This window comes from Hippocampus comes, unplaced genomic scaffold (genome assembly GCF_001891065.2).
Source record: "Hippocampus comes isolate QL1 unplaced genomic scaffold, H_comes_QL1_v1.1 scaffold72, whole genome shotgun sequence".
Lineage (NCBI taxonomy): Eukaryota > Metazoa > Chordata > Actinopteri > Syngnathiformes > Syngnathidae > Hippocampus > Hippocampus comes.
In genome coordinates this window covers 163,057-185,194 of record NW_017806030.1, presented here as the reverse complement: position 1 = coordinate 185,194, position 22,138 = coordinate 163,057, and the positions used below count along the sequence as shown (strand labels likewise).

At 42.2% G+C, this 22,138-nt stretch overlaps 1 protein-coding gene and 1 long non-coding RNA gene across 11 annotated transcripts in view; both read left to right on the top strand.

Moving 5' to 3' along the window:
• The window catches only part of mcamb (melanoma cell adhesion molecule b), a 32,804-nt gene that overhangs the window by 8,607 nt on the left and 2,059 nt on the right, over positions 1-22,138 (top strand). For 2 of the 10 annotated variants that reach the window (XM_019892733.1, XM_019892732.1), the window contains exons 2-16: positions 10,687-10,811; positions 10,901-11,132; positions 12,055-12,125; positions 12,203-12,290; positions 12,430-12,609; positions 12,866-12,996; positions 13,720-13,855; positions 13,945-14,057; positions 15,027-15,168; positions 15,444-15,571; positions 16,113-16,254; positions 17,862-17,936; positions 18,852-18,911; positions 20,562-20,603; positions 21,976-22,099. In XM_019892733.1, the coding sequence (XP_019748292.1) occupies positions 10,687-10,811; positions 10,901-11,132; positions 12,055-12,125; positions 12,203-12,290; positions 12,430-12,609; positions 12,866-12,996; positions 13,720-13,855; positions 13,945-14,057; positions 15,027-15,168; positions 15,444-15,571; positions 16,113-16,254; positions 17,862-17,936; positions 18,852-18,911; positions 20,562-20,603; positions 21,976-22,099 (1,789 nt within the window). The remainder of the gene's footprint in view (positions 1-10,686; positions 10,812-10,900; positions 11,133-12,054; positions 12,126-12,202; positions 12,291-12,429; positions 12,610-12,865; positions 12,997-13,719; positions 13,856-13,944; positions 14,058-15,026; positions 15,169-15,443; positions 15,572-16,112; positions 16,255-17,861; positions 17,937-18,851; positions 18,912-20,561; positions 20,604-21,975; positions 22,100-22,138) is intronic. The other 8 variants (XM_019892738.1, XM_019892737.1, XM_019892740.1 and 5 more) reach the window with 8 other exon arrangements.
• Positions 6,987-8,476, top strand: LOC109529382 (uncharacterized). Its single transcript, XR_002170828.1, has 2 exons — positions 6,987-8,308; positions 8,340-8,476. It is a non-coding gene; the product is annotated as an uncharacterized LOC109529382 (long non-coding RNA).

The window sequence follows — 22,138 nt, the reverse complement described above, 5'->3', positions numbered from 1 at the left end:
AAGTTAATAGTAGCGGTATGATGGTAAAGATGGGCAAAAAAAAAGAGGCCATTTTGTGTCTTGACCCCAAGCTTGTCAAACGGTCCCTTTGTGGGTGTCTTCCCACTTCCTGCCAACGTATCGCAGGAAACTGACTACATTGGTGGCTTTTGGACAACAAATCGCAATCCTATTGGACACTTTGGCCAACACGTCGTAAGCAGTAGTTCGTCGTACACATACAGAAAGTACAGCGGCTGGTTGGACCTTGCATCCTACCCCAAAATGTTGCACGAGCCACGTGATACGGATTGGCTGTTGCATCTGCGATGCTGTCACGCCATTTATCGGTGATTCTAATTCTGCACCGCTGTAAAACAAGAGGCTTGACGGTCAGGCACTCATGAAAACTAGTCGCAGGACCCTGTACACGGATGGAGATCTTTCATGTTCAGCTGTGTTGCTCGGTGTGTGGTGAGCCATCTCTGCCAAATCACCTGGGACAGACTCTATCTCACCCTCGACCCCGATGAGGACAAGCAGTATCGAAAGTAGGTGCTGTACCGTTTTGGACTTTTTGTTTTTAAAGTGGCGGTCAATTCGAGAGGATCCAAATTGATACATGGATGTGATGCGCTCAGAGACGAGAGTCCTGTCAGGAGGGTTTGCAGGTCTGCTTAATAATGGATGTTGTTTCCCTGAAATAATGCTCCTAATGCCCATTACGATGCTTTTAACCTAATGCAGCCAAGCGGGCCGCAGCCACGGGCCGTGCGTCTGACTCCACACGCAGTCAACTGATGTGGCTTCATCTTGTTTCGTTACACTTTGTGGTTTGGAGTACCTTCATGGTTTTGGTTCTTCTCAACAGATTTCGCTTTATCTCCTGGAAGATTACAGGCACCTTGCCTCATATATCTGCATCATGTTGTCACTTTTGGGGATGGAGTTTTTTTGGAATAATTACCGTCGCTTGCCCTGATTTAGACTTCATCTTACATACGATGTGTTTTTTTTTGGAGGGGGGAGGGGCGGGGGGGGGGCACTTGACTGTGAGGCAAACATGCGAACCTCAATTCCACCGTGCTGACCTTCTTTGGATATTTTCCGAATTTTTTTTTTTTTTAATGTCCAAGTGAATAATAAGTTTCAATGAAAATTCTGGCACACGCACGCAGTATGCGTCAATGAAGGCGTTTCAGTTTGGTGATGAATCAAATTAGGATTGCCTTGGTGGGGGCTTGTTGTCCTGCTTTAAAGAGTTTTTCATGGCTGTTTCTCTCGTTGGGATCTTCATTGACGTGACTGTGTTCCCATTAAGCAGAAACAGCTGCTCCAGTATGAAAGGGATCGTTGTTTTCATGTCACTGTTACACTTTCTTATCAGGTCACGTGACATGTTTGGGATCCAATTATTTCAGGTGAGGCACTTAGCAACGAATACGTTCATATGTCGACAATGCTTAATCACACTCGGTCATTTATTTTTATTTTTTTATGAAACTCCTCCGATAGAGTACTATTATATCATACTATAGTATAGAATGAATCATTGGCTCCTTCTCAGGACATATTAACCATTTCAACAGTATTTGGGGGTTTGTTTTGATTATAGCCTTGACTGGCAAAGCCACGCCCCTCACACTGTTGGGTGTTTCGACACACCAGAGTGAGTGCCTTTGAAGATCCATCTGGCGGAGTGACAATTTAGTGGCAGAAAGTCGAACAAAACTTATGTCTGGTCAGACCACATCTAAATCTGGCCGCAGGGTAGACTTCAGGTCGAGCATGACTTGGGCAGATTTGAGTGGCTAACCACCATTTTATTGTTCAGTGTTCTTTCATCCTTTTAAAGGGGCCTGAAATTATTATTATTATTATTATTATTATTATTATTATTATTATTATTATTAAGCAGGAAACACAATTGTCTTGGCTCCTCAGACAATAATAAGAATATATTTTTTTAAAAACCACACTGTGTATGTATTGACAGAAAAAGAAAAATATTTATATTTCACTTATTTGCTATGAAGACAATGAAGTCAAGCATCACGAAACAGGGTTGAATTTTCGTGGTTCCACTGTATGTGGCAGTGCAGGTAAAACACCATTTGATCATCGACCTTGGTGTAAACACCAGAGCAGTGAAGTCAATGAAAAAAATCTCACAGCAGAGCCAGTCTATCTTTAGCCATAAGTTTCCCGGAGCGAGGAATGCACTCAAACTTGTGCTCTCATGCTTGTGAAGCCATGTCATGGAACGTCTCTACCACACCACCACAATCAGTCCTGTCCGAAAATATCGTCCCCATTGGCCTTTCCCATACTTCTGAGCGCTTCATGTTATTTTACCTTGGCCTTCTTCGCAGCGGGTTCGTACGTGGATTGTTCTGTGCGGTTTGGGACGTGGGAAAGAAGGATGGAGTGGGCGTTTGTACCAATCATGTCAACAGGGATGAGGAAATGCAATCATACAAACAAACACACACATGCGTATGAATGCGAGCCAGCATAGATTTGAGGCTAATTTATCAATGTTTTTTTTTGTTGTTTTTTTCCAAGTTGAGAGGGTCACGGAGCTGGACATGGGAATAGTTTACATAATGTCAAAAGTCAAGGTGTTTACATTTGTATGTGTTTGTGTGTGTGGAGGGAGTTTGGGGGGCATCGAGAGAAAAAAAGTGAAACTTGGAAGAAAAGGATAGTTGGTGATCATTACAGGGTGTAGGACAGTGCCTCTCACCCACAGTCGTCTGAGATAGGCTGCAGCTCACGCCCGACCCTAATGAGGATAAGCGACAGAAAAAAATAGAGGGGTTGATTTATAATTTAAAGTGGAACACAGCGGAAATTTCTTTCAGGGAAGATATGGCCCAAACAACTGAAAAAGAACCAGATCATAATCCTGATCCCTTCAATCCCCGAGCCCCTTTGTGTGTTGTTCTTAATCTTTTTTTTTTTTGTGACTGTAAACATAGCATCCCCATAAAACGGCTTCTTTTTCTTCAAGTGTTTGGTAGCAAGCAACAACAGTATCCTCCCACCTCAACTTCTGTTTCTCCGACAGTATCGCACAAGGGGTGCTCAAATTTTGGGGGTCCAGTAACCCCTCAAAGGGGTCATTCCAAGGACTCCCTCATAATCCCACCACCAATTAAACATAACAACCATCTGTACTCTTCAATGCCAGAATAAAAAACTTGCCCTCATTTCCAGGAAAAAAAAAAGTCAATGTTACTAACATTAAAATCAGAATCATCTTTTTTGTTGGTGGTTTACTGAGGTCCGTTACATGACACAAGTGGAACTGGGAGTCGCGGCTTGGAATTGAAGCGGATTTACATGGGACTGGAGAAGAGAGCCAATCTCTTTTTCGTTAATGGATGCTACAGCTTCTTGTTGCTTTCAAGCTTAGATTGTAGCAGACGTGTGCACATTGCAGCATGACGTCTTTTATCCACTGGTGAAAGGACACTTTGATTTACTCCTCTTTCATCTATGACTGCTTATAACAACAAAGTGAATGGAGGAAAAGTGGTTAAGATAGCACGACTGTCTGTTTTATGTGTTGTGTTGTATTATTTTGTCATTTTATGTTAAGTGTTGTTTTGATGGCGGCGCGGGCACCCGTAGCGGCTCCTCTTGTTGTCTGTCGTCTGTTTAAGAGGGAGGAAATAGCACATTTGACAATAAAGTTGCACTTGACTTGACTTGACAAGAGGTGACAAACAATATTGTACCAGCGAAACCCTCAATTCAGTGTTATGGCACCACAGATTGTCCGGGTGTCGTAACAGTTGTGACCACCCGTGCCCCTCCTGCCTCCTGGAAGACAGACCGGAGTCTGGCGGGCTGAGAAGCGAGCCAACATCAGCACGAGCTGATCTCCACGGCAGGTGGTTTGTTGAAACCCAATATGGAGTCCGATTTGCGTCAGAAACCAGAGAAGGAACCCGCTTGCCTCCTTCCTTTCTCTGCTGGTGTGTGGTCCGCTCTGATCGTCACCACTTTATTTACATTCTTTACATCCTCGCTCCTCTCCGCCTTTAGGAAATGGTTTATCCTGTTGGCACGTTGAATTGGCACTGACGGCATTCAGGTCGAGAGTCCTGGAGATCTTGGCATGCGTGCGTACGTAAAGTTTCTGTCAGTTCGTCGTGACAAGCGGACTCCGTTTTTGCAGAGGAATCATGAGAATGCGAAGTTTACTGCGCGTCGGTCCGTCCATGCGTGTGCTGCATCTGCTTCTGTCCATCACTTTCTGTCATTGCACCGGGAAATAAATGTCACCTGAACTACACACCGCATTAACGTCCTACTTGTTAGTCACATCTCATTTCGAAGCTTGGATTATGGTCCGCCTCTGCCATCTTGATCCTAAATCTTCCAACGCATGTAAATCCATCCATTGTTTTCTATACCGCTTATCCGGTTCAGTCTCACGTGGAAGTTGGAGCCTATCCCAGCGGACCCCACCCCACACAAAACGGCAGTAACTCATAGGACTTGGACTTTCTCCCTCGCCAGCTGCACGAACATCAGCTATTTGAACTATTGCAACAGCAACGGCCCAAATGCAAATCCTTATCGCTCTCTTTATGCTAGGTTCAGACCGACTGCCGTACTTCTCGCAGTTTGCACTTTTTCCCCTGGTTGTCATGGTGGTGTCGGCACACGCGGCAATAATAGAGTGCGATGGATCCAGCAGTGGCCCATTTGTATACGACAATTGCTAAGACACCTGGGAACTGTTTTCACTAGTGGAAAAAAAAATGGCATAATACTTCTGAAATGAAATCGTACGGCAAATTTTGAATAGTACTGCAAATAGTGCTGAGTGAATCCCATCAGTCTGCACCATGAGAGTCCAGTTACCAGATGCTATTTGTGAATATGATGATCGGCTAAGTCCTCTCATCTCCAATTGAGTTGCTGAGTCTAAACAACAACAAACGTGGTTGTCAAGGATGGAAGCCCCTCCAACCTCACTCCAAACCACAAGCGTCTGTCGCGCAAGCCAAAGATACCACTGAGTGACAGATAAAACTGCATGAATGATGGACGTTTATTTACTGTGCCGCTAGATGACGACTACATTTTAGAGCCCGAACATTGAAAACATGAAGAGGTTTCAAAATAGAAGTTTTGGTAAAGGCTGACACTGTCATTTTTTTTGCAGTATCAAAAATGTACAACGGTGTATGCACCAATGACGGGCTTTGGGGCTACAAACAGTTGATGCGCGTGTGTGTAGTATTTCTTTCAGAAGTGAAATTGGCAACTTCTGGCCTAGCATGCATATTACAGTGTGACTTGGTTTGATCTTCATGAGCAGTGAATCATTTTAATAGCATTGTGTCTGTCGGTTAAACTTTTGAAAACGACAAAGAAATATGCTGTTCATGTGTGCTCATTGTCTGGAAATGTATGGCTTGAACTCTCAAACTAAGACTTTTGTGTTATGTAGACATTGAGAGCTCTGAAAAAAAAACATGTATTTTTATCACATTACAGAATATGTGGGCAACCAAATGGAGCAGTTGGTGGGTTCTGTAGTGTGTGTGTGTGTGTGTGTGTGTGTGTTTTAAAATGCCCTGGGGTGCGTCACAAAGCTTTAATGTGATTGATGAATGTATGACAAGGACTTTAGTGTCTATGATTTCAAGACTTTCCCATAACATTCTTGGGAGCCATTATGCCAAGTGGGGAGGACCGAAACTAAGTGGGGACTACTGTTGTGGCAGTAGATCTTCGTGGGATGGAGTGGGGGACATCGCTATGGTTGTCTGTTGTTATCAAGTTTTGTTGCTAGTAAAATTGGCGATGATGGTGGGAGGTTGTTCACATTTGATTTGCTTTAATTGCCTTAAAGTGTTCAGGATCAACTTGATGTGATGGTCAAACTTTCCATCGAGCATTGTTTAGCATGTTATGATAATAGTTGGTATGTGTTTTTCATAAGAACAAAATGGCACTCTACAATATTTACTTGATACAACATCCATCCACCCATCCATCCATTTTCTGATCCGCTTTACTCTCACAAGGGTCGCGGGGCAAGCTAGAGCCTATCCCAGAACATCTTCGAACAGTAGGCAGGGGACACCCTGAACCGGGACAATTTAGAGTGTTCAATCAGCCTGCCATGCATGTTTTTGGAATGTGGGAGGAAACCGGAGCACCCGGAGAAAACCCACACAGGCACGGGGAGAACATGCAAACCCCTCACAGGAAGGCTGGAGCCCGACTCGAACCCTGCACCTCTGCATTGTGAAGCGACTGTGCTAACCAGTCCACTGAGGTGCCGCCCACATTTCCACCCCTTCTCCTGATATCGCAAGGGCGCCACCTATGGATCTATGAAATAAAGGCCCATGAACTCTTTATCTTTGCATGCTCATCCGTTAACATCCAAATTTTTTCCTTCCTTACATTACATGTACACCGAGGTAGTGATTTCCCATGCTCGCCTTTTCTCTGTCTCATGTCCTGATGTGAGGGGCTTCTATTCCTGGCGCAAGTTGGGTCAACGTGCTGTCATACTGCAGTGTCATGTAAGCAAACAAGCTTGATAGGCCATTGTTATTCTTAGATGTGACAGGACTCGAAACATGTCGCAGAGCCCCGTGCCTGGTGCCAAGTTGAAGTGACGTGCATAGTGCATTGGAATAAAGATCCTGCAGTTATTTGGAAGAGTGGAAGAAGAGGGGAAGAATTTGACTGCCTTATGCGTCGTCCCATGTAATCAACAATGTAAATACAATGTAAATATTCATATACAACGGCACCTTTGATTAAACAGATTAAACGCCTCGGCGGCCGAAAGAACGGTTTCCGTTCACACACCATGGAATGCATGCAGTGGGCGAGTGAGTTAAGATTGTGGGGATGCTGGTGTGGCTTGTGCTTTTTGCCGACATATCAAGAAAAGGTTGAAAGAAATTACAGTTTTAAAAATATATATTAACACACAGTATGGAAATCAGCTTAATAAGAGTAACGCACTCTCGGGGAACTTTAGCTCCTGTGGCAATATCTGTCTTGGCGTGTCTGTGGTGTATGTACAGTATGTGTGTGTGTGTGTGTGTGTGTGTGTGTGTGTGTGTGTGTGTGTGTGTGTGTGTGTGTGTGCGGTTGCCAAAAACCTCCCGTTGCATGCCGACACGATTCAAAATCATGAATCATGAATGTTTGTTAATCTGCATATTTACCCATATAATTACCAAGAGTCTGTGTGTGGAATATTTTGTCCATGATAAAAATCATGTTCATGCAAAGTTTAAGTTTTCAGTGCAGGGATATGTTTGGAGTTGGATGGACACCAAGTTAGGCAAGAGTTATACTCCATAACTTATCGAAAAGTGTGTGTTGGAATGCCAGCTAATGTTCAGGCATGTCGGTGGCGACCATCTTTGTTTTGGGCGGGCTGCCAACGGCGAGAAAGGGATTTGCCATCTGACTGGTGCAATGCAGCCTTCATGGCGTGTAACTCCAAACTGATTGAAACCTTTGAACAAGGGCATGCCACGTCTCATCTCATCAAGTGGGCCTGTCTGGCACGCGGTATGTCTTAAGCCTAGAAATGCAGAAACTACTGCTACAGATGCTGAACTTCAGTAAGTCGAACTTCATATTCTGTAAGAGTTTGAACAAATGTCAAAGAAGGTCGATCGTCCAAAACTATTTCAACAACCTTGTTGAAGGTCAGTATGCTTAACAGATAATCTTTACACTGAAACCTTGCATTTGTGTGGACAGGACCTTGGAGGGTCCGCCAACGTGAAAGCTCATCCTTTTTATTCACATGCGGCGGCACCAGGTCATTCTTGTACCTCCAGTAATCAATTTTTCTCAACACTTGATGAAATGAAAGCAGAGGAAAAAGCTTTTCTTCTTGACTCCCAAAAGTTTTCCAACTCGTAGTACAGTCCTGTTTAGTTTGATCCACATTTTATTTCCATTATCATTGTCACGAGTGCCCAAATTAGCAACTTGTTCAGTTCAGTGCAACACTCGTCTGGCATTTTCGGCTTCAATGGAAACTCACGGATCAATTGCGGTCATCTTGTGGCCACATCAAATTTTTGTCTCTGCATCCAATATGTGTGAAAATTAGTTTGCTGGCAAGGAAAGAAACATCCTCTCAAGTGGAAGCTCAACGTTTTTCTGTCATACTGATTTAGGACTATGATCGCCGACTGCTCCCTCCCCATTGGATAGAATCGATTTGCGGCCTTGTGTAATGCCAGCTTCTCCTCACTCTATGCGCTGTACATAAAGTACGAGTGACATTTAACGCACACGGTCTCCCCTGAATAGGCATTGGGTAGTGAGCTGTATCAGGTGGAGGAAGTGAGGCGAATGTCTTGCTCGGGGTGAGTCAGCATTGCGCTTCCATGGCTAATGGGTAGGAAATGTCCACCTAGGAGATTCTAATTGCATCTCTTCCCCATCCGGCTCCATTAGGCCCTAAATGGCAACAACACACAGCAGAGCGACAGGCAGGTGGGGCTGTCCATAATGGAGATACTCTTAAAGGAGAAGGGCGTACTGTAGTAGTGTTCGATGTTTAAGTCGCTCTGTAACAAGACGAGGCATTACATAACTAAAAACAGCATGAGTAAATGTGTGCACGGTAGACTGTCTGCACGTTGCTTTTTAGTCACCGGATTTTGCTCATGTTTAAAACGTAGAAATGATTTGTTTACTTTTTCATTCTGTGACAGCATTTTTTAAAATTTGATTGGCTCTTCTGTATTTGCGGCACTTTTGGCTGCCAGTCATGAAAACTAGATGGTGAACACTGAACGCTGCACACGAGTTCAGACAGATTTGGCCGTGCCACTCCCCTGCAGCTAGCAAGATTTAGAGCTAAGAAGCTTTGTTATGTCAATATACCAAACATACGTTTCTTTAATTTTGGTACTAAGTTGGATTCATGTTAAATTCGGTAAGTACCGGTACTATATAAATGTAGCTTTTCCTCAGTGAAGGCTACATTTCGCTTGAGCTTGTTTTTTTTCCGTCCCTGTCACCATGACACCATGAAACCTGGTTACTAGCTTGTTTGAACTCCATTGTCCTTGATGGAGGCCCGTGTCTCTCTCATTGCTTTTCCCAAGAGCTAATCTTTGGACGAAAACCTTGCTCCAAACTCACAGCTAGAAGTTACCAAACACACAGGAGGCCGCCTGGGTTTCACATGTAAACACGAGATGAAATGGCAGCATGTGAGCATTTTATTACGTTCAGGGTCACTTTGAGGCCACTTCCAAAAGTGGAAGAGAGTCCTTGAGATTAAGATCAATGCAATGCAATACTTGATCAATGACAAAAAGTTATGTCATACACTCAATGTACAGTATTTATTACCTCCAACCAAAGCCATAAATGACGGGCCAAACCATTATTTATGAGGCTATTCACCACATGAAAACATACATTCTCACTCCCGGTTTTAATATCTAACTAATTTCTAATTCTGATGCCAATGGAATTTTTTTTTAGCATTAAACTCCAGGAGTTTCTGATACATGACATAACTTCACAATCTGGTAGACACAGAGACAAAGACTGAGAGAATTATTCATTTTGCGATCTGGGGATTATTTTATATTGTGGAAAAAAAAAATAAATAGAAAAATTATTTCAAGAAAAAACAAAAACAAAGTGTCAAAATGCCTAGAAATTTCTTTTAATATTACCAGAACTATACTATATTAGTATAATCATAATACTGTTTTCTGCTTGATTAAAAAAAATTATATTACAAGGAAATATAAAATAGAATGCGATACGCACAATGTCCTAAAACCATGAGTGAGAAAAAAAATAACTTTACCAGCTTTAATTAGTTTTTTCAGAAATTGTCATAAAAATTTCTGTGAGCTAATCCCAGCTGTCTTCGGACAGTAGGCGGGGGACGCCCTGCACTGATTGCCAGCCAATCGCAGGGCACACATAGACCAACCACCATCCACGCTCGCATTCACACCAAGAGACAATTTAGAGTGTTGAACATGATTTTTTTTCTCCTATTTATAGAATAAAAAATAAGAACGTAGATTTCTCCTATTACATACTGCAGACATTCATAGCCGTTGCCATGAAGCTCAAAATTGAGCTCAGGTACATCCTGTTCCCACTGATCAGGCATTGTACTGAGGTCTTGTGATACAATGTGTTTAAAAAAAAAAAAAAAAATGGAAGTGTTTGTGCTGCACATTTGAAGGATGCGTCACATCAGGAGAGCTCAGAAGGGGAAAACCGGTTGTCCTGTCGAGGCAATCGAGGAGGAAACAGTGGGGGCACTGTACCGCCTGTAAAATGCGTCTTTCTTCCTGCCAGAGGGTGACATAGTGGAATGCAGCACATCAATATGGACATGGGTGGGCGGGTGCCTCATTCTTGTCATAGCGTCTCTTCTTTGCGTTTACATCGCTGTGGCGTTTTGATGCACATGCGCTTCGCCGGATTTCGCCGACGAGAATAACAATTCTGTGATTATCGCTGCTCCACCTTTTTCAACAATAACTTTTCACGTCCCCATTTAAGAAAAAAATGATGAAATAAAATAAAATGGTGACGCGGGCCGTGCCAAATGTTATTTTGAATACATGCTGTGGGATGCACTAAAGAAAGGAAGGCTTTAATTCACTGCCTCGTAAAATTGCTATTTAAAGTCTTCTCCTCTTTCTCTGTCAGCATGGGCGGTGGTGGAGGTGAGCATGGAGGACAGGGTGGAGGTTTTGAAAGGAGAGACAGCTCAGATCACCTGCATGTTCACCTCCGATGACGGCTTCGGGGCTTTGACCATCCAATGGTTCTATGTGAGTTTCCTGACCTCACACATTAAGACAAATATATGCAATAATTGCGCGATAACGCATGCGTGATCGGCACCGATTCCCATCTCCAGGTTTCGAAAACGGGGGAGAAGCACAGCATCTACTATCAGGACGCGACTACGCAGATGGTGGAACGAAGCACGTCGTTCACGGATCGCATCATGGTCAACGTCACGGTGGCCACCAGAGAGGTGGTGTTGACCATCACAGACGTGCAGATCAAAGACCAGCTCGAGTTCATCTGTCTCGTCAAGAGTCTGACCGATGGCGTCTCCGAGGGACGCACCAAATTATTAGTGTTCGGTAAGCCACAAGATGGCGCCGTGGTGAATCGTGGGGATGAATGATTTTGAAAACTAATCGGATTGCATTTTTTCCCCTTCAATATCGCGATTGTATGGAGCGCCTAAGGGGACATGGAAGAAAAAAAAAAACGTTGCGTTCCCTTGCAAAGTTTCATTGAATTTTACTTTAATAATCGCCTTTAAATACAAAGACATTAAATCTGTTCTTGATTCCCCTCCATGATTCTCTCCTTTCCGAAGTACAGTAGTGTCATCTCTCAGAGGCAGGAGCGTTGAAAAATGACGGAGTCATCAAGAAAAGATTTGCATTGGAAAATGCTTATCGGTTTCTTGGGAAGACAGAAAAAAAAAAAAAAAAAAAAAAAAAAAAAATTGCGCTGTATCGCATTCTCTGCAAGAGAATGCAAAACTTTGCAAGGGAACGCAAAACTTTGCGAGGGAATGCAAATTTTTTTTTTTCTTCCATGTCCCCCTTAGGGGCTCCGTACGATTGTGATGTAATATGCAACTTTTTTTTCTAGGCTCTTCTTCCCATGTAACTTTTTTTTTAACAAACAAAATCCATAAATTAATATCTATTACATTAAACAATATCAGATTTGTTTCCTATAAATGTTTTTAGTTTAAAACTTTCGTCTTTTTGCTGAAGTAAAGAAAAATGAAGGATGAACTAATATTAGAGTTTATTTATCCACTTTGACTTGTAGTCTTTCAAGAGTTCACAATGCCAACTTCATATAATTCTACCACACACGTGGAACCGAGAGTTTAACAAGAAGTGTAACCAGTCACAACATGGCCGAAACCCCAACAGATAAATGAACATGAAGTTGAATTTAGCTCTTTATGAATCGACATTATTTTCCAAGCGTTGCCAAGTGCAGTTGTTCAGTTCTTGATTGAGTTGCTACATTGCACAGAAAGACCAGACTCCCCAACCATTGAGGGCGTTCAGACGGGCATCTATGTCTATGAAACCACACCGTCCAAGGTACGCAAACTGTCATTTCCTATCCTATACGATGACATTGAAATCATCATAATTGATTTCATTTGTACTTTTTCCAGATTGGCTCATGCGAGGTCAAAAATGGCTTCCCCAAGCCAAACATTACATGGTATCGAAATAACGCGCCAATACAAGGAGATAGTGACGGTGAGACAAGTGATGAATGTGATTAACGGCTATCTCAGCTCAGTTACACCAGTTTACGTTCTGTGTGTGTGTGTGTGTGTGTGTGTGTGTGTGTGTGTGTGTGTGTGTGTGTGTGTGTGTGTGTGTGTGTGTGTTGCAGAGGTGAAGATCATGCCCAGCACCACCATTGAGTCTAGCGGTCTTTTTTCTGTGAGGAGTGAACTGAGCCTGAAGGTGATGAAGGAGGACAAAGACGCTCAGTTCTACTGCAAGGTCACCTACCTCGTTCCCGGAGGAACCAGAATGACTGAGACCAACCGCATTAACATCACCGTGTACTGTGAGCCTCACGCTACAGCTCGAACATGAGTTATCTAGTCTTTACGCACAGAAATGTGATGTCTAAAGTGCATGTGGTACAGTCATATATCACCTTGTTCTGTGCCGTATTTTGACTTCTGCCAATCTGGATTGGATTCAAATTAAACCTAGTTTAAAATGACCATGCAAATACAATGTTGTCTAAATCAGAAACAATTTGAGGTTTTCCGAAAATGAGACTTCATCTCTGAACCCGTCACTGCATTGTGTTTCAGACCCGTCCACTGCTGTCAACGTGTGGGTGGAGTCACCGAAAGGCAAAATTAAAGAGGGAGATTCAATTATGTTTCATTGCTATGGCAACGGTAATACACCATCTTCAGTCTATATCATCAAGCACGGAGAAGTAAGCAACTTTTTACTCTTAACAGGTGCCTTGAGATACACGTGACGCAACCTTTTTTGCGATTGAACAACTTTCCCTTTGACTTGCGAGCGCAAACTTCAGATGTGAGCGCTGTACGTGGCTGGCGACTCAACTCACTGCACGACAAAAAGAGTGGTGAAGCTGTTTATCGCCACTCCCAGCTTAAGGTTACGTTCAAACTAAACATGGAACAAAGAGATTTTGTGTATTTAAAGAAACACCTGACACCTGAATGCCAGCATACAATAGGAGACTCCATCGGCACACGGGCACATCTACGTAGCGTTGTTGTTTAGCAACGGATATCTGAACACAAGCAGTGTAACACATGTAGACGCACTATACAACATTACTGGAGGGCCAATATTCTTTAAGAACGGCCAATATTACTGTTGTACTGAAAAGCAGGAAGAGGAGCTGAGCCTTGAGTACAGTCTGTCTGTATTTCAGTCTAATACTGCCCCCAGGTGGCCAAGATTTGAAGCTGCAGATTTTCATGCCAACCACTTCACATCCGCTTGCGAAATAGAATTACAAACTGTACGAAAACAAATACACAAATTAGCGAGATTGCAAACCTGAAACTCGAAATGGAGGGGGGTTAACTGTATCTCAAGGCACTATTGTAAGCTACTCTCTTAAGTTGTTCAGCAGATACAGGAAGCACTCTCATTTACATGTTTTTCCATTTGCTTTTTATAGAAAGAATATGCGGTGGAATCCAACACGCTTATACTGGAAAACGTGACCCGTCTCCAGAATGGCTATTATGAATGCAACTCAATGGACATGGAAACCTATGAGGAGCTCTCAGGGAATACAACTGTGTTTGTTCATTGTATGTCTCCCGCACATCATGTCACTTTGCTTGACCACATTTGACCACTCTTAAACGTTTGCCCCTCTGCTCGCCTGTCGTGTGTGCAGACTTGGAGCCTGCCGTGGTGCTGCCCACCAACATAGAGATCGCTCAAGGCGAGGAGTTGACAGCCACCTGCAATGCCCTATCTTCTCTACAGACGCACACAGCCTGGTTCAAGGTCTCGCAGATGCACATATTTGTCATTTTCCTATCAGTTTAAAGGATTTTGGTGGCGGTTGAGTTCACTCACGTTGGTCCCACATTTCTTGCTAAAAATGATGAAGAGATGCTTTTTTTAATTTTTTTTTTTTTTTTAAACATGATGCAGTTCCCCAAGGATCAAAATGTCAAACAGTAAATCAGTTCATTTTTAGGGACATGCAGGTTGGCCAGCCCTCATTTAACACCACACACTGCTGGGCCAGTGGCATGGACCGTTTTCATTAGCAAAACGACTAGCAGGTGCCGCTAGGGATGGCTGCACTTTGAATTCCGAATCTCAAAAAGCGCTAAGTACGTGTGAGATTCTAACAGACAGCAAGAACTCTCTTTTCCCTTGTGAAGGCATGAGCATTTTAAAATTACTGTGCAGACAGAAGCCCGTTTAACTTACAACCGACAAAGCAAAATGCCAAAGATGGGCAAACAGATAGCAGTGGGTTTTATGAACACGAATGGTAGCGCAACACACATAGACAGGTAACACGACAATACTCAGATATATATTATTTATCATCTGCGAAAAATGACTAATATGACAACACTTAACTGAGGAGCTGTGACCGTCTTCTTATATATCTGTATTAAACTGCCTCGACGTGGCCAAGGCGTCCGCACCAGAAGGAGCAGCACAATGTCCATTGAACTGAAACAATTAAAATGTGTGGCAATATGTCATTACTGTATGTTTTTACAAAGAACATGATAAAGTACAAATATTTTTTGTCAATTTTGTCAGTGTAGCTTGGACATGGCAACTTGTACCACTGTGTGTTGTCCACTAAAAGCAATTGTATTTTTTGCTGCGTACTTGTTTTATATACAGTATATACTGCTACTACTACTAATGATGATAATAATAATAATATTCAACCAATAGTGTTTCCTTGTCGCCGATGATTATGAACTTGACTTTTCGTGCTTTTAGAATGGACGACTGGTGTCATTTGGTCACACTTTAATAGTGAAGGATGTCACCTTCGACACAGCAGGGGCATACACGTGTGTGGTAACTGTTCCTGAAATTGACGGCATGGAAGAAATGGAAACTCTTCGAGTCACTGTAAAAGGTCAGTCCGTTTGTTACCTCCATCAAGGAAGTTCATTAGTCTACAATTGTTTTGAATGCTACTTCAATCTAGATATTGAGACAATGTTAGGGGGGGGTGTTATAATACAGTAAATCAGTAATCATAATGTTGATGCGTGCACAGCATATCCTTTAGCAAATATATTATTTGAGAACTGAATTATGTTGCTGAATAAATAACAGTATGTGTTCTTAGAATACTTTGGCAAGTTTTATAGTACTCTAGTTTGTAACTTGCAAATTTTCAATGTTCAGGCGCACCACAGATTATGAAACCAGAACACACAGACCTCGAGGAGAGTGTGGCTAACACAGTGGAACTGACCTGCCATGTGCGAGGGTTCCCATCTCCCCAAATTATTTGGACCACCGCTGACGGAAAGGTACCACTGACCGTTTATATCCTGCACACATTTTTAGAATGTATTACAACAGCAGGATTTCTCCCAACTCATCAGGGTATGTTTCATTCCGGAATTGGAGGAGAAGTTGTCATATTCATTATCAACATTCATATTATCGGGGAAATACATTTTATATAGTTTTTTTTTTTTTTAAATTATATCGCAAAATTTGTTCTCAAGCCGTTTGCGTAGTGGCCAACACAGCTAGCATGGATGAAAAATTCCAATATTACCATTGATAAATTAGTGTTCAAAAAAACTTACTTCATTTATTTAATTGTAAACGATTTATTCTGAAATATTTGTTGAAATGAGTTTTTTTTCCAAGTGGCTAAGTATTACAAATTAATGATATGACAAAATATCATTCAAAAATTAATGTACTGTTAATGGTTGCGCTGACAAAACAAATGGTCCTTTAAAAAAAAAAAAAAAAAAAGATTCTTGCCTAAATTCTGCCTCAATTCAAGGAATATGTTGACTGATGGACTGGTGGCAATTGATTGCTGTGTCACTCCAGATCTTGGAGACCACGTCCCAAAACGAGATGGAGGACGGCGTCCACAGCATGGTGAGCATGGAGGTCACATCTGACCTCACCGCCTTCTGCAATGCCTCCAACGAGTATGGCGCCGACGCGCTGGCCTTCAACATCAAAGCAAGTGAGTTCCTGCCTGTACTTTGGGGTTTTTTTCCACATTAGGGTCGAGCATCTTGACATCACTGTGGCTGATGTCATGCCTTCACGATATATTGCTTCTCCAATCCATGATGATGGGATAACATACAATGCAATGTGGTTTCTTCTGATTCTCATAATAATTTAATGATGGGATAACATACAATGCAATGTGGTTTCTTCGGATTCTCTCCGATGACACAATAACATTCACTCTGATTCTGATATGACTTGATCCAATTACAACGCACTGTCCTACGACAGACTGGTTACAAAGCAATGTGATAGGATTTCAATAATAATAATCATAATAATTTCATTGCATTTCATGGTATTCCATGAAATGCAATTACTACGATCAACGATACAATTCACGATACTGATTGCAATCAAATCTGAGACAGTAGGATTCACTCCAATTACATCCAGTTTGATTCAATCAAATTATGATGTAACAACTTCTGAGTCACTACATACAATATACAGCCAATAAAGGTGAGATACAATACGATTTACCCGAGTTATGCCGCTATGAGATACAATGTACCAGTACTCCAATTACAATGTGGTGCCATACACTTCGCTCCAATTGTATGCCGCAACAGGATTCACTTTTCACTTATTCAATTATGTTACATTATAAACAAAACTGATCTGAATTGAGTATGATATGATTCACTCCATCACAATGCAATACCATTTATTTAACTCGACTCACTCCAGTTACATTGCCATACGATCCAATGACTTCCGATCATTCCGAAGCACCAACAACAGATTCACTCCAATTACAATGCCCTACATTTGACATATAGCAACTGACACAACTCGGAATGTTGCAGTCTGAGGGAATGCAAGAATACATCTCTCCATTCCAGTAAGAAGCTACAAACAACTTGCTCTTCTATTTTGTGTTCTGCCTTGGTCTACTTTTATAACACCTCCTGTATTCCACAATGACAAAAGGAAAAAAGTGCACCGCCGTCTTGCTCTCACAGGGCAGGTTTGCGCACATTATCGCTCTTGATGAATCCAAAATACAGTGATCCCTCGCTATTTCGTGGTTCGTTTATCGCGGCTTCAGTGCATCGCGGATTGTATATGTTGCTCTATGTGACTCGCTGTTGTGACCGTTTGCGGACTTAAAAAATAAATTAAAAAAAATATGTATTTTTTTTTTTTTTTTTTTACCTGTATATGTTTATTGGTCACTACTTCACGGCTTTTCGTTTATCGGGGGTGGTTTTGGTCCCCATTAACCGCAATAAACGAGGGATTACTGTAAAGCCACACTCCTCAGGATATGTCGATCTAATTCCTCCATGGCGTTCTCCGTTTACACTCGTAATAGCACCACATTTTGCTGAGACTTGCTTGGGACTTGCTTGAGCCTTGAGCCCCCTCCCACCACCCCACCCCAACTTCACCCCTCCTGGTTCCTGTGGTCTGTGTCACATCCGTTATTTGTGTTTAGGCTGTGCTAACGTGTTGATTGTGTGTAACTGTAGTTGTGTCCTCCTCCTCTTCCTCCCCCCTGTGGGTTAACATGTTGTGACCTACCCCCCTTGTGTGCCTCTGACCTTATTTCAGTTGTATACACCACAGCAGCAGCAACTACCACTAGCACAAGCACCAATCGCACAAGCACTCTTTCGTCTTCCACAGGTAAGGCCATAGTTGCTCTGCTACCCTACCCTTGGTCTTTATGGTGATATTTGCAGAGTTACGTCATGTTTTGGTTTAAGTGGTGCTTAGTGTAAAAAGTTGGACAATCAATGACATGGATTGACGGCTAACATACCAGAAAAAAAGAAAAATATTATTTACAGTGGGTTAAATAAACAATTGGTGTTTTCTTATAACTGACATCAATGGGAAAAAATGCTAATTAGCAGAGGATTGGAAAAAACATGTTTCACAAATAATGTAAGGGTTCATTCCGATGACGGAGTCCTACGGTCTGATTTAACTCCAACTGATTCCTATTATGTTATGATTATGATCCAAATCACTTTACTGCAGTTACCATGCGATGTGATATTTTTCACTTCGTTTATGATGCGATATGTTTGACATTGCTATCACCCAATATGCTATAATGCAATGCAGAGAATACATACTAACGTGTTTGGCAGGTACAGACAGGTGACTTTTAGTTTTGTGTCACATCTGTGTCTTCTTTTATTACACCTGGCATCTTGAATGGCGAGGAATAGAAGAAGTGGATCACTTTGTGTTCACGCCACAGCTTTGCGCCCACTATAGCACCAGAGTATCATCGAGTCTTATACCCCCCTTGTTTCTTCATGAAAGCAAAATGAAGCCAAACTCTTCAGGACATGTAGCTTCATGTCTCCATGGCGTTTATCAGTTTACGCTCCTAAAAGTGCCACATTTGGTGGAGACTTGCTTGAGTTTTGAGACCCCCCCCCCCACCCCTTCCTCTGTTCTGTGTCACATCTGTTATTTGTGTTTTAGCTGTGCTACATTGTTGATTAGTGTGCCCCCCCTACCCACCACCCTCGTGTGTGTGTGTTCACATGTTGTGAACGCCCCTGTGTGCCTCTTACCTTATTTCAGTTGTACGCATCACAGCAGCAGCTACCACCACTAGCACAAGCACTCTTTCCTCTTCCACAGGTAAGGCCACAGTCGCTCGGCATTATTGTCTGCCTCACTGCGTATAGCTGCAACACAACAGAGTAGAACTCACTTGAAATGCGCATGCTTAGTATTTTGGAGTGTTGAAGGATTGGTGTCGTATTCAGTAGCAGTAGGAGGAGCACTCTTAAGAATAGGACACACTTTATAATTGCATTGGATTGAACTGTTTAGAAGCTAGAAATAATTTAAAAAGGAGGTTTTATCATCGAGTCTTCAGTAAAAGACACAAAAAACAAAAAAAACAGTTTTCTTTCAGAATAACAGCAACACTCATCTCCACATTCAAAACCTTAGGAAGAGTGATCTTTCGTTTTAGTCATAAATAGTTTATTTGTAACTTTACACAGCTAGAAAAGCTGTATAGTATGTGAATCAAATTATTAATAGTAGTGGCACCTTCCTTTCTGACTATGCGCACCTTTTTTGGGGGAGTAAGAGGGGGGCTGCGTCAAATGGCATTATTTAGGATATTCTGCGGGCCACTGAAAAATGGATGACGGGCTGCAAATGGCCCCCAGGACATAGTTTGGACACCACCATATTAGACTTTTGATCCGCAAAGTGTGCTATGAGTACCACTTGCGGTACACAGGCTCCTTCTTGAGGTATGTGAAAGACTCACTGACGAAGTACATTCAGTTGTCTTTCACTTCAATACATTTGCATTGAATCATTCAGAACTGTTTGTTTTTAAACATTTCTTTTGGTCCGCTTTTTTTTTTTTAACTTTATCAAACTTTTACATGCAATACATTTTAATTAAATCATTATCTATGTAAGTTCAATTTTTCATTTTCCTACTGCTCAAATTGCATAATGTTGCAGTGGTCAACCTTCATCTTAAAGAGACTTTATTAGGAATAAAACCTCATTTTTGATGATCACCAACGAGTACGATGTCACTGTATTTTAATGATGGCCATTGCTGTGGTACTTGGAGAGCTAGTTATTCTTTATTTATTTTTTTTTGATGGTACTTGGTGTAAAAAACTTGGAAAACCACATTGACTCACCCACCAGAACCAAAAAAAAAAAAAAAACCCAAAACACTTGGATGTTCTTGCAGGGCAACCACGGTTTTATAGTGGTTGGCAAGTCTGCCTCGCAGTTTTAAGATATGTGTTTGAATCTCAACTCTGAGATACACAACTTGACGTATGAGGATTGCAATTAGTACAAAGGCATGATGGCACGCAGGCCAGTTTAAAAAAAAAACACACACAAATTGCATGCTTCTAACATGACTGTTAGGAAGCAGCTGATGCTTGAAATGTTCAACCCAAGTCGCCTGACCACCATTAGGGCACCTCTCTGGTGCTTCCTCTCATTAGTTGGGCTAAAGCATTTCTGACATTTCCAGACCCCTGAGTGGAAAATGTGTTCCGGGTTGCTGTTTCTTGCCAAGTGTCACTTAAATGAAATTACACAGGGGTGTTGTGCTACTGACCGCCATCACACTTTTACGCAGATGCTCAGCCCTCAAATCTTTCCCTAATGTAGTGAATGTGTTTGAATGTGTGTGTGTGCGTGTGTGTGCGCGCGCCGCGCCTGTGTGGCCTGCTAGGAGGAGTTATTCAATTAACCTTAGACTCCCACTGATAATTGTACTCATGTGGTTTTTCCCAGTCCAAGCCGCAACTGCTATCCCACCAAAGAAAATCAGGAAAGGTTTGTACAGTATGTCACTCTGGTGCTCAAGGGTCCACTCTCCGCTCTGTGTCTCTGGCTCTCCAGACGAATGAACGCCACCATTCCCAGCATGCATCGGCACACTTTACCTCACCTGCACTTCCAAGTGTTCGCAAATCCTTTTTCCTTTCGTGGTTGCCAGGTTTAGACAAAAAACTTCAATCTATAGACCTTTTTATGATGTTTGTAAACAATAGGCACCAGGGTACGTCCGGGTGGCAGAAAATGACAAACGCTTATCTGAACTGAAAGGATGACCAAAACTTTTTGGATTTACTTAAAAAAAAAAAAAATCGAAAATCCACTCGAAAATATAATGGAACCTGTGGGTTGAGCAGGATCAATCCAGTGAATGTTAATCCTACTGTAGTTGCAGAGAAGAGATCAGGACTACTTTAGTGGGCTCAATGTTCATGTTTAGCATCGCTGGATTTCTGCACCGCCTGTCAAAATTTAAGGAATCAACAGTCATGGCGGATGTTTATTCAGTTGTTTAATTTTGTAGAAAAAAAGGCAAATCACAGACATGGCAACAAACTAAAGTCATTTCAAATGGCAATTTTGGGGTTTTAGGATACATTAGAGAGGGAGATTAACAATAATCTTCATCAATGAGGCTCCAACAGATCATCTTTGCAGGTTGGAGCCTTGTCATGCTCGATTTTGTTTCATTCAATCATGTTGGAGCCATGATTCATGTCAGTTGACTTGGTGCAACAGCTCTCCAAGGTGTGAGGATTCATGTTTAGCTGTGGACCAATTGGCAGATCTAATCTGATGCAGGGCTCGGTTTTGGGAATGGAAATTTACAGGGTGATTCCATAATTTTTTTTCATTCTGCTTGATCTAAAAACTTAACTGTTACTACCATTTTTTTTCATGTTTCATAAAGCCAGAGAGCTGCCATTTGAAATGACTTTAGTTTTGTCTGTGAGACCCCCCCGCCCCCAACAACTGAATGAACATCCTCTAAGACTAGTGATTCCATAATTTTTGCGAAGGGTTGTATATATAGATTTTGTTCTCAACTGACCTGTTGAAATGTGAATTGCAGCCACCTCTGCCTTCCAAGCAAGTTACAGTACCTCGCGTAACATCTTTTCGACTGACACAGCAACTAAAATCATCATTCAAACTTGTGACCCGGTCTTGGTTGGTCAAATCGCGGTGCAATCAGCTTTTGCCACCCGGAAGTAGGTGTGACGTCATTGTGAAAAGGTCTTTTCAGACACAACGTCCCTCCACGCCGCGGCATGCTGCACAGTCGACCTCATCTCACCTTGCACCTGACCCCACGCCCACCTAATTTTCCATCATTGCTGACCTTGTTCTTGTGCATTTTTTCCACCAGAGAGCAATGGCGTAATCATTGCAGTCATCATCATCTGCATCCTGCTGCTGGCTATCTTGGGAAGCGTGCTGTACTTCCTCTACAAGAAAGGAAAGATCTGCGGCCGCTCCGGCAAGCAGGACCTGTAAGTGCACATTAAGATTAGTCAACACGGTTTTTGATT